Here is a 13,329-nt window from a genome sequence, read left to right as displayed (position 1 = left end):
AACCTAAGTAGGGAGCACGAATCATTACTTCCTCTTTCTTTAGTGACCTCACTGGTTGACCTGAAGCGGATTAATTCGCTTCGATCAAAAACAGGGGACTGAAGGAGTTGCAGTTCTACCTTCAAATTCATCTCAACAAATCAACGTTAATCCTTTTTCTCAACATCCTATTTCTCATCACTTTTTATTAAATATAATTATTTAATTACTTTTATTAAATTTAATTATTAATTATAGAACTTTAAATTGATTTAACTAATGTATAAATTCACGCTTCTTAATGTAAGAATGTTCAGTGTCCTTGTTTCTCTTTTTGCCTGTCTTTTTAAAATTTGTTTTCAGGAGACACACAAAAACCAGGTCATAGGTCATGGAGATCTCTCTCTCCCTCTGTCCCAGAGGAGAAGAAAATCACCTGTTCTAGTTTTCCAAATGTGGCAGGGGGGACAAGAAATTTAATTAAACACCTTAAACGACAACGTCACCCGGTTAAGCCGGGAATAATAATAATTAGTATTATATTTAACAGGCACCTATAGGTTCGTAGCCAAAGTAGGGTGAGCATGGAGACGTAAAATCAGAAAAAAAGCACTTTATTGAAATACAAAAGTTAAAATAATTAAAAAAAATTTTTTAACATGAGCCTATTACAAAACAACAACAAAAAAGACAACAATAATCCAAAACAATAGAGTGGGGTACCAGCGGAAGTTTGCAAGTGTCCACAACACCAAGGAATACAAACACACACGCACACACACAGCCCCTATGAAAACACAGCAAACTTATTTTACACAGCAAGATCTGTTTAGCACAGCACTCGGTGTATATATACACATACACACACTAATACAATGCACCCAAGCTGGGTCTTCCCCACCCCCCCATAACCAAATAGGTTTCAAAGAAAATACACAGAAGACAGTTACAAAACAAAGAGAAACTATTAAAGAAAAATATAAAAATCACAACCAAAAAGTAACAATTTAGAATAGACCTGAACAGAAAGGGAAAATTAGCAAAAATCACTCGAATGCATAACAAAAACACAAAGCCACGATTTACAATAAAAAAACTCAATCAAAACAAACAAATGCTCTGCCATACATACCATACAGATGTTATAACATGGCCTCACTCTGCAAACATCGGAAGTTATTGGTAACCACTAAATCGGACGCCACCAACGCACAAAGCACACATCAAAGCGCCGGGAACCAGAGCAGGCAGAAAGCACGCCGAACGAACAGCGTCTGGTGCAGAGCAGCTGAGGACCAAACCAGTCAATCCTGGCAACACTTATAGTACAGTTACTACCCAAATATACTGAAGTGTACACAAATTCATCTTCCGCACTTACCGTTTCTTTCAACCGGAAGGGTTTACCCTTCAGAAAAAAAAGACGGCAACACCGATGACACATTCTGAGTTACCAAATGCGCTTAACTTTTATACTTCCTAAACGGGATCTGATAGGTTTGATGACTTAGCATGACCCAGCCAATGGAAACTACAGTAATAGTCAACCCGGATCTCATAGACTCAACAAGTTAGTGTTACACCAGCCAATAGCCGTAAAGGGATATTCTACCCTGCTACACTGATATTGTCTACAATAATTTACCTGTTTTGATTGTAATTCTTATTAAAATAATTCCTTTTGTGTGGAGATAGACACTGTGTGTAGTCAGGATATTATAGCAGACTGTTGATGGAAACAGTCTTGAACCAGTTTGATAACACAGCTGAGCGTACAAGAAACATCCTTGAGTTTTTAACACAGATGGTCTCTTGTGTCTATTGTCACCCTGGTTTAGCTTTTCACAGGTTGGAGATCAGCTCCTAATAACTTAGGGTCGACCTAACCCCCAGGAACCATGTCGCCATCCATATCTGGAGTTATATACAATTCTTTCTTAACGCATGCATTGAGGTCATCCTTATCTGGAGCTACAATAATTTTTTTTTTTTTTAATGCAACCAATGAGAAATGTTTACCTGGATCCCACCTTTTCTGGACTTGTGTAGAGTATAATTACTGCATTGTTGTACTGTAAGTCAGAGCGGCCTAGGAACTCATTGCGAGTGTTGAAGCTGGCTTCTGCTGTTGAAACTGCAAACTATCTTCAGTAAACTTATTTATTTGAATCTCTGACTCCGGCTCTTCTTCATCTGACAGACTGGTCATTCTTTGGGTTAAACTGTATACCATCCCTACCGTAGTAAACTAGAACCTGTCTGCTAAATGACTAAATGTAAATGTAAATAATCTTTACTAATAAAAAATACAACACAGGACAATTGAATGGGCTTTCTAAACTTGAGGCCCTGCTATACTGCAAACTAACTGTCCTGGAGCTCCACCTTATTTGATGTGCGGTGTCTTCTCAGTGATGTTTCTCATTCAGGGAGTCAAGACAGAGAACATCATCCAAAACAACACTAGCTACATGAATACACTGGAGAGTGTGGAGAGTGAGAGAAACACGACACATTTACAACCCCACCAACAACCCCAGTGTAGGAGTATTGGAAAACAGTATACCGTCGCTCAGCCTATTTAAACATTATTCAGACATGAAAAGTCCTGTGCACATGAGAAAATGTTTTGCTGCATTCATATCATGTGTGCAACTTTTTGTCTATGTGTTTGTTAAGCTGCGCCGATTGAGCGAAACTCTGTTGACATGGATCAGATCTGTACAGTTTCTCCAGTGTGAATCCTCTTCTGTTTTCAGATGTGTTAACCGATTAAACCTCTTGTCACAGTGTGAATCGTCTGGTGCAGTTTCAATTTTGGAGCTGTAATAAAAGTCTTCTCACACTCGAACACATATCCACTTTCACACCAGTGTGGATCTTAATGTGTTTATTAAGGTTTGCTGATCGGTTAAAACTCTTTTCACACTGAGTGCATGTGAATGGTTTCTATCCAGAGTGGGTCTTCATGTGTTTATTAAGGTCTGAGGAGTTGCTGAAACTCATCCCACACCGAAGCTGCAGTCACACTAGAGTTTAATCATGCAAAATTCTGTTGTTTGGTTTCTCTCCAGTGTGGATCCTCAAGTGTAAATTACGGGATGATAATTGGCTGAAACTCTTCCCACACTGAGTGCATGTGAATGGTTTCTCTCCAGTGTGGATCCGTATGTGTTTACTTTAGGGATGGGAAGATTAACCGATATGTATCGATATGCGGTCATGCGCGTGCACGATGCGAGTGCATCAGTAGAGCAGCAGAGGATGAATGAAATTTTGGAAGCAAATCGAGATGCATCGGTTTTTGCGAGATGCATCGGCTTTTCCAAGATACAACTTATATTTTTAATATAGAATGTATTTTTTATTTATTACCAGTGTTGTCAACCTGTTTTTGCCGCATAATTTAATCGACCTACATAAAGTATGCATTAGCAACGGACTTGCGGATGTGTACACTTACACTACAACTCAGTGTATCAGGTGTGCGGATGAAGCTAGTGGTGCGCCCTCAGAAAGCGCGAGAAGCAAAACAAACATCTTATTCCTCACTGAGTTTTAAATCTAAAGTATGGCAACATTATGGATTCTGCAAAAAGGATGGATGACTTGACAGGACAGATGCAATTTGCAAAATGTGCCGCGCATCTGTAAAATACGTGGGCAGTACGACTAATCTGAAATCTCACTTGAAGCGGCGCCACGGTGTTGTTGTAGAAGCATCTTCCAGTGTTCCTGCATCCCCGGCTTCCTGCTCTGCTTCAACTGTTAGTCCCAGCTCCAAAAGTGGTGAGAAAAGCATTTCTCCATGCGCAAAAGTTCTGCTCGCTCTACGCCAATAACGAATGCTATTGCATTGTTCATCTGCAAAGATATTCAGCCTAGTGTCACGGAGAACGAAGGTTTTAAACACCTCCTGTTAATTTTTATTTATTTATATTTTTATTAGCCTGTTGTTTACAGTGATAGTGATGTTTCAAAGCAGCATAACACTGCTAGTTCACGACCTTAGGTTTTGAATATTCAGTGGCACAATATATCTTTGTAAAACTTGTTTTCATAGTTGAAAAGTTAAATCACAATTCTTGTTGTGCAATGGTAAACCTTTATGTTGAAAGAGTGCAAATATATACATTTATAATATATACTGCACTTATACATTCTGTTTATTTTGAAAATACTTAAATAATATGTGCTATAGGTTCTAAAATGGCCCTCTACTGTAAACTGACACTCTGGCTCTGAGAAAAGCCAGTTTGTAAAAAAGCTATGGTTTTACTTGGTTAATAAATAATCAAACTCATTCAATGGCACAGCATCCTTTCTTACATCATCTCATAAACTTCATCTAATAAGTTAGTGCTGAATTATCGCATTGTATCGTGATATGGGTGTAAATTGTATCGTGTTGCATCGCAATGTCACAAATATATCGCTAATATATATCGGATCGTATTCTTTGTATCGGGATGCGTATCAGATCTGCATTATAGCTTAGATGCCCGACCCTAGTTTACTAAGGTGTGATGAGCAGTAAAAATTCTTGCCACACTGATTGCTTGTGAGTGGTTTCTCTCCAGTGTGGATCCTCATGTGTTTATTAAGGTGTGATGATTGGCTGAAACTCTTTCCACACTGAGTGCATGTGAATGGTTTCTCTCCTGTGTGGATCCTCATGTGTTTATTAAGGTGTGATGATTGGCTGAAACTCTTCCCACACTGAGGGCATGTGAATAGTTTCTCTCCAGTGTGGATCCTCATGTGGTGATTAAGGTTTGATGATAGGCTGAAACTCTTACCACACTGTGTGCATGTGAATGGTTTCTCTCCTGTGTGGATCCTCATGTGTTTATTAAGGTGTGATGATTGGCTGAAACTCTTCCCACACTGAGGGCATGTGAATGGTTTCTCTCCAGTGTGGATCCTCATGTGTAGATTAAGGGATGATAATAGGCTGAAACTCTTCCCACACTGAGTGCATGTGAATGGTTTCTCTCCAGTATGGATCCTCATGTGTAGATTAAGGGATGATAATTGGCTGTAACTCTTCCCACACTGAGTGCATGTGTATGGTTTCTCTCCAGTGTGGATCCTCATGTGTAGATTAAGGGATGATAATTGGCTAAAACTCTTCCCACACTGAGTGCATGTGAATGGTTTCTCTCCAGTGTGGATCATCATGTGAATCTTAAGTTTGTTTTTGCATGACAAACTTTTTCCACACTGAGTGCAGATGAAACAATTCTTGTCTTTCCTTTTCAAAATACTATCAGTCTGTAAATGAGTTTTTTCCTCAATTTTGACATGATGTTGCTCCTCTTTACTCCACTTATTCTCTTCAATTAGTTCTGAAATATACACATATATATATATTAAAAAAAAACATTCATTTTCATTAAGTCTTTAAAAATCTTCATCAAAAGCTGAAAAGTGAAAAGACACTGGAAACATTGGCTAAACACACTGTAATTTTGATGCACATTAAATGCAAAATAAATCAGATCATATTTTGTTCGGTCCAATAATGGTGTACACATTTAAACAGATTTAATTCAATTCATCTTTATTTATCTAGTGCTATTACAATGTAAAATGTGCCAAAGCCGCTTAACATAGAATTTATTGTAAATTGAAACTGTCAGTCCAGTTTTCAGAGTTTCTTACATAATTGATCATAAGTCATATTGGTCATATTGATAAGACAGATTTGAAAGCTGTAAATGGCCTGTTTTTATTCGTAATCATTCATAATTACAACAAAATAGTTTTCTAAAATGTGTAAAGCCGACCAGGGCTCAAAATTAACCTTTTTGCTTGGTAGCACCAGTGCTCCTAATTTAAAAAATGTAGGCGCATCAACCAAAATTTAGTCGCACACACCAATTATAAGCATCATTACTACAAGTTTAATACAAACAGATTTATATAATTTGAAATAAACACTAATCAAACTAACAAGCAACAAAATGTATGCATGGGTGAGGAAAATATGTCTCAACGAAATCCCGTTATCACAAAAAAATACATTTTTATAACATAAATGAGGGACCAAAAGATACACGGACCCCTCACCAGCCCTTCACGCACTGCTTGACATGAATGAATCTGTTAACGATTGCTGTGCTGTTCTCACGGGTGCTGTCTGATACTGCACTGACGCTTTTGACATATACTGTACCTTATTATATGCATATGTCATGTGTATATAGCACATGTTCGTTGTTATTTCTAGCTCTCAAGTATATTTTGTCAATAATGGTGTAGCTTCGTAGTAAAACATCAAGAGCTGTTTAAATGGTTTTGTTTTATATGTGAGATCCCACATGGTCAGCTAGTTAAGAGTGGGAGTATCTGGAAGTGTGTGCAAGTTTACATGCAAGGTTTTAATATTGTGTTGTTTCGTGTTTTTAAGTGTTTGTGTGATCACCTCCCTTTTTCTTTTTTTTTTCTCTTTTTTTTGCCTCTCTCCCCCACACATCCCCCTACATACAAAACCCACAGATTCCTTTTAGATGCTACTGATAAATGTTTTAGACAGCCCTCCATAAAATGGGTGGAGTAAAGACAAAATTTACCAGTTGGAATGTACGGGGGTTAAATCACCCAGTGAAATGAAACAAGGTGTTCGCACATCTTAATAAGTAAAAATCAGATATTGTATATTCACAGGAGACGCATCTGTTGAAAAAAGACTATTCTAAACTCAATAGAGGAGCACAAATATATCCCTCTAACTTTAATACCAAAAGTAGGGGAGTTGCTGTACTCATACATAAAAATGTACATTTAGTTTGGGAGTCAAATGTGTTAGATAAAAATGGCAGATACATCCAAGGTAAACGTTTTTTTACTAGGGATGCACGATATATCGGCGGCCATATCGTAATCGGCCGATAAATGCTATTTTTAAGATTATCGTTATGCTATTATTAAAATTATGTCGATATTTTTACGCTGATAAAATGCGTATTCTTTACATAGGCTAAACAAACTTACTGCCGCCACTGGGTTTTGAGCGTCGCATCTGTGACGTAGCACAAATCAAGCACGCGCTTCACACTCACAGTACACAAGAAGGAAGACAACATGTCAGCAGTGTGGGAGTTTTTCACCGTTAAAAAAGAGGACCCCAGAATTGCAATCTGCAACTGCTTCAAATGTGAGGCACTGCGAGGGGGGAGTAGGAAAAAAAATTTCAATACTACAAATGTGATAATCCATCTGAAGTGTCGTCATCCGGAAATCTATAAAGACTATAAGACTAAACTCGCTGCCAAAAAAGCACCAAGTTTAACCACAACAGAGAATCCAACGCAACAAACACTTGACAATATAAAGAAATTTGGCAAGGACAGTGCAAAAGCAAACGCTATCACAGGCAGAGTCATGGAAATGATTGCAATCGACGACCAACCTTTCAGCGTTGTGGAAGATTTTGGATTTCGTCGTCTTATTGAATTTATTGAGCCGCGCTACTCCCTCCCTAGCCGGCGGCACTTCACTGCTGTTTCTCTCCTGGCTTTGTACAATGAAGTGTCAGCTCACATTCACACGCTTTTGGCAAAAAATGTGACTGATATAAGTTTTACAACCGACATATGGAGCTCAGATGTAAGTCCAGTGAGTATGTTAAGTCTTACAGCTCAGTGGATTGATGAAAACTTTGAGATGAAGAGGGCTATACTGCACGCGTGAGAATGCCCTGTGTCTCACACAGGCGCTGCTATAATGAGGCAACTCGAAAGCATGCTCGCTCGCTGGAACATAACTAAAGATATGGTACATGTTGTGCTGCGAGATAACGGCCGCAGTATGGTTAAAGCCATCAAAGACTGTGGTTTAAAAAGTCTTGGATGCATGGCTCACACTCTCCAGTTAGCCGTACAGGAAGGAGTTCTGAGCCAGCGAAGCATTTCCGACTGTATGGCTATAGGGAGAAAAATAGTAGGGCACTTTAAATATTCTCATCTTGCAATGTCCCGAATTGGAGAGATATAGACAGAGCTGGAACTGTTGAAAAATATGCTGCAACAAGACACTCTGACACGTTGGAACAGCATGTTTTATATGATGTCAAGCTTGTTAGCACAGAAGCAAGCACTTCGTGCATATGGGGCAGAATTTGAGCTTCCCGCATCCTTCAGCGCGCATCAATGGGGGCTAATTAAAAAAACAACAACATTGCTTGCTCCGTTCGAAGAGCTTGCGAGAGAAATAAGTGCACACACGGCAACTGCTTCAGACGTGATTCCCTCTATTGAGGCTCTGAAGCGATTTCTATCAAATAATAATAAATATCTCCCATAGGACAGCAGGTAAATTACTGTATCCCCTTATTTAAAAATAAATGAACAGCAAAATAAGAAATTCTATTTTATTTAACTCCTAATATATAGAGGTCAAAACATACTTTAGTTTTTGTCAACAATGATCAATATGACAAGATTAAAATTATTTAAGCTGATATTAATGCTGGCTGTGAGTGTAAGGTGTTTTAAAGTGTTTAATTAAATCTAAATGCTTATGTTAAAGGAAATATTATTTTGCATTGATCTTTATAGGTAAATGCATATCTAAGTGAGCCACCCATTGCCAGGGGTGAGAGCCCACTGCAGTTTTGGAACCGCAATATGTCCCATTTTCTAGCTTTGGCCACCGCTGCACGCAAGTACCTGTCAGCTCCTTGTACCATAATATAAGCATTTGTTCAATAATAATTTTAAAACGGCATTAGTGCCCAGTGACGTTTTTAATGCTCAAGGACATCTTACAAACAGTAGGAGAACAATAAAAGCAACAACCTTAAGAAAGTAAAGAAAATTGGAGACTAATAGTACATAAAATAATGACAAAAGACACGAGAACAAGCAACAAAAAAGAAACTCATTCCTGTCTTTCAATGAGTGCTTATGTGCGTTTAGGAGAACTAGGCAGCACACTCAGGGCTGCAAGATGGATTTAATTTATTATTCTTATTATTAAAATATCTGAATGAGGATCAAATGACTGAGTTGATCTTTGAGAATAAAAAATTAACCTGTTTGTTCTTGCAGATCTTCCTGTTTGACTGTGAATGTTTCTTCAATCTTCACATCTTCACTCTCCTCTTTAATAAACGCCATCTTTATAACAGTGTGGAGATCAGTCGCTTCAGCAGGAGTTTTTATCTGTGTTTGGACACTTTATCCTGTTTAAAATGAACAAAACAATAAAAATGTCCTGTTTAAAATAAATAAAACAATGAACAGAAACAAAATAACTTCTCTTCAACACTTGCTTCAACAGTTTCTTTATATGAGAGTCATTAACAAATAGAGGTAAAGTTGGTTTTATGTTCACACATTCAGACTTTCCCCTTAATAATATAATTTCATGAAAGTATTATTTGCAAACTCTAAATAGCGAAATCATATTAGCAACAAATGACTACCAAAGTACAACATTGTTCACAGTTAAATAAACAGTGTTAATGTTGTTTTCAAGTCACACTTGCATACTAATTCCGATCAAATATTCAAAGTAACATGGTAAACAATGTAGAGACTTGTAAATGAACGAATGTGCGAATATAAAACCAACTTTACCTCTATCATTAACAAACAGAAATCAGAAAAGTCTGATCAAGAAGAAACAATAGCCACTGATCAGCTGATTAAAACTAGTACTCAATTTCTTATATATAGTGATGTATATTTATAATGGAATGACATTGTGCTATTCAATCAATTAAACTTTCATTAAAACACTTATTACAAACTTTTACTTTATTCAAGTATCTTCTTAATTGTTTTGTTTGTTTTATTTATCTTATTGTCTGTTTATAGCTTTTTTTTGCACAAGACAAATTTCCTCTCTGGAACAAAAAGTTTATCCTATCTTTATTTAAAAAATGGACCTCATTACTGTAAGTTTTAGTAAATAGTACTACTTTGTATAAGGGTTAAAATAATATTGTCAACAGGTACATAATTTAGCACTGAATGAAAACACTGAAACTTTAATCAATCGCTTTATATAAGGGTAAACGCTTCAAAACAAACCTTTCTCCAGTTGAATCACAGCGTGAGAGCGGCGCAGGCTTATGACGTCACAAGTCACGCCAAAATAAAAGTCTTTTTTTTTTTTTTACTTTTTTGCCACTTACTCTTAGTCATGAGTCATGAGTCATGACTTATTATATATAGTTTTTCTCTGCGTTTGGACACAAGCGTTTACCATAGCAATAAAAATGTCCTGTTTAAAATAAATAAAACTATGAACAGAAACAAAATAACTTCTCTTCAACAGTTTCTTTATATGAAAGTAATTAACAAAAAGAAATCCGGTAAGTCCGAGCAAGAAACAACAGCCACAAATGAGCTGATTAAAACTAGTACTCCATTTCTTATATATAGTGATGTATACTTATGTGTTGTAGACATGCAAGCCATCATGAACTGGATTAAAAAAAGTTTCTCAAAATTGTCTTAAAATGTTTAGATTAAAAAATTTGATCAACTTTTAATACTAAAGTGTGTGTTTGTGAGAGAGATCTAATCTATTTTAATTTTTATTAATATTTTTTATGTTATCAATCTTTTTATTTTTATTAATCTATTTTTATTTTATTTATTTCTGTGTTTTTTCTGTATTATATTTTATATCCATATTTGTTTGCACTAGGCTTGATCCGTAAATTGTGTATTTTATAAACTGATCGTTTATAAGGACTAAGCTATTAATAACTGTAATTCCTCGAATGGAAAAGTCTTGATTAAAGAAAAAGAGAACTTAATTCGACATGCGCATATAGTGCGCTTATTTCTGCGCGCATCGCGCACTTTACCGAATTACCTTTTTTATTTTTTATGCACTATAAATGCATCTGGCAGCACCGAAAAGAGCAAATGCCAAGTTATTAGCGCAGCGCACAGACAGCTAGCTCGTCTAGTCTGAACCAGGGGTTTTCAAACTATTCATTGCACACCGATCCCATTGCATTTTATTTAGGATAAACCACTTATTTAAAATTAATTAATTAAAAGGTGCATACTCTCCAATACACCACTGAATTATAGTGTCATAATATTTAATAATTATAATTAAGATAGACACCTGACCTCCATTTAATAAACAATTTATTTGCCATACTCTGTTAATTTGAAGTTTAAAGTTTAAATCATTTATGTTAAACTTAAATTATTTAAAAACTTAAAAAGACTTAAATTTAGTCATTTAAGACATTTTAGGTCATAAGTTTACATACATTGACCGTTGCATTTAGTAGGCCTATTCTGGTCTAAATAAGCTTTTTGCATCTAGGGTGTTTACACACACAAATTAAGCAGTTTATACGTACATTTAATGTTACTTTGAAGTTACTTTTGATGCAATAAATAATCCTAAATAGTTGAAAGTGTTAACATATTCTTGAAATGTAGTTATTTTACAACTATGAAATTTATTACTAAACAAAGTGAATCATTATATGAATTTGCCAAGAAATAATCCACTTTACCACTGTAAAGCAATGCCACACACTCACTAGAACGGTAGAACCTGGACTGTATGATATGTTCTGTATGTAAAATAGAGAAAATAAGCAAGATGCGCAGTCTCATGCAGCCTTAGTGAAATATAGCGCTTCACAGCAATGAACTAAAAATAAAACCACCCTTGAAATGCTGGCGATCTTAATTTTTTCAGCTTACACTGACTGAGAATAATGTTGCACTATTTTATTAACAAATAATTAGAATGTTTTTTTTTCCTTCAACACATTCATCATTACTTTTGCCTGTGCAAGTTTCTTGCGCGCGCTTGAGCGCGAAGGCATCTATTTTCAGGTGCAAGATGCCACTTTGGGTGGCACCAGCACACTCTGCCACACCTGTGGCTATGTCCCTGCTACAATAATAATAACAACAACAACGACAAAATATTAACAAAAAATAATAATAATAAGACAGGCCTACTTTGACGTTGCAATAAAAAAGTATTAATTATCAAATAAATATTTACAATAGGCTAAAGGCATATATTAAATTAAAATAGGAGAAAATCCAATAGAAACAAATGGTACCATTTATTATAGCCCCATGCAGGGTCCAATGTGTTCTTACAACCATTGAATAACTAAGTAAATAATAATGACAATACTAATAATAATAGGCCTAATAATAATAATAATAATAATAATAAATTATTATTTTATACAGAGTAGGCTATTATTTAGGCCTACAATAGCTCTGAAACAATCATGCAAACCAGGTGCTCCTCGGAAATGGCTGTCTTTGCTCTGCATTAGGTGCACAGCAGCAAGAAGCTTGGCAGTGAACTATGACCTTATTTTAATGACAAATGTCTAAGAATACAGCTTTACGTTTTTATTTAATTTATACATACGCAATGAATGTAAGCCTGCTAACTGTGTGTGGTTCAAATGATAGAATATGTAAACTTTGTTTATATATATAATTAAATAATAATAATTAAAAGCCTGCGTGTAAGGCTTTTATTTTGAGGGTGACGTCACGAGCGCAGATTTGGTTGACCAATTAGAGGAAAGTGGGCGTTTCAGTACCGCCTACATGTGTAAAATGAATTTTAAAGTCGTTTATCCGTTTTCCTACCCTAAACCAAAAAACGAAAATCCAGCCAAAATCTCGTTTTTTCGTTTTCTCGTGAGCAAAAGAAAAACGGAAAAACGGCCGTTTTCTCCATTTCCTTTATTCCGTTTGAAAATGGAAAACAAATGAACAAAATGTACACGGACCCTTATCAACCTAAAATTATTGTGGGGTATTAATTTATAGATCCAGAAATGTCAAAATCAGATGTAGGTTCAAAGAAGCACACTAAGCAAGTTGATATAGAAACTAGGAGTAAAAATACACGACGCTCAACACGTGCACAGGTCCCTACTGGAAAAATGTTAGCTTATCAGCAGGAAGAGCAACAAAAAAAGAAGAAAAAAGTTATTTCTTCGTATGATAAATGGAAAATTGAAGCCCGTAATGCACGTGAGCAACTTAAATCGGATCTATCAGACACTCAATTAGCTATTTTAATTGAAACTTTGGAAATTGCTAAAAAATAAGGTTCTCAGTGCTTATGATGAATTTAGGAAACAAACATTACTGATCTCTGAACTGATGTTGAGATGAGACGAAAAATGGATTCATGTGAAGCAGTTACAACTGATCGCTTTCTTCAGTTTCTCCATTTGAATGAATTAAGACAGTGCTCTACCGCCACCTACTGGGTGGTTTTTAATTTGATATTGGTTCTACACTTTAATAAGTTACAAATAAATTCATAATCTAATAACACTGATTTAAATGCAGTCTTCTTGGTGTTATTTTTGTAATA

General features: G+C 36.0%; 1 protein-coding gene and 1 long non-coding RNA gene across 2 annotated transcripts; one reads left to right on the top strand and one right to left on the bottom strand.

Moving 5' to 3' along the window:
- Positions 1–577: 577 nt before the first annotated feature.
- LOC137487280 (uncharacterized) lies at positions 578–10,070 on the bottom strand. Its single transcript, XM_087249329.1, has 3 exons — positions 10,020–10,070; positions 9,017–9,166; positions 578–5,327 (listed from the first exon to the last, which is right to left on the bottom strand). The coding sequence occupies exons 2-3, from the start codon at positions 9,099–9,101 to the stop codon at positions 4,474–4,476; spliced, it is 939 nt and encodes a 312-aa protein (XP_087105455.1). The 5' UTR covers positions 9,102–9,166; positions 10,020–10,070; the 3' UTR covers positions 578–4,473.
- Positions 1,960–10,049, top strand: LOC148682128 (uncharacterized). The gene is made up of 3 exons (XR_015943009.1): positions 1,960–4,812; positions 4,896–9,296; positions 9,583–10,049. It is a non-coding gene; the product is annotated as an uncharacterized LOC148682128 (long non-coding RNA).
- Positions 10,071–13,329: the final 3,259 nt, after the last annotated feature.

This window comes from Danio rerio, chromosome 4 (genome assembly GCF_052040795.2).
Source record: "Danio rerio strain M-AB ecotype USA chromosome 4, GRCz13ab, whole genome shotgun sequence".
Classification (NCBI taxonomy): Eukaryota; Metazoa; Chordata; class Actinopteri; order Cypriniformes; family Danionidae; genus Danio; species Danio rerio.
Note: the sequence above shows the minus strand (reverse complement) of the source record. Positions and strands in the feature narration are given on the sequence as shown.

Excerpts from the sequence above, each read along its gene's own strand:
- LOC137487280 (XM_087249329.1), bottom strand. The coding sequence starts at position 9,101 with ATGGCGTTTATTAAAGAGGAGAGTGAAGATGTGAAGATTGAAGAAACA. Across the intron at positions 5,328-9,016 it reads AGATCTGCAAGAACAAACAG|AACTAATTGAAGAGAATAAG; the intron begins GTTAATTTTTTA and ends TGTATATTTCAG.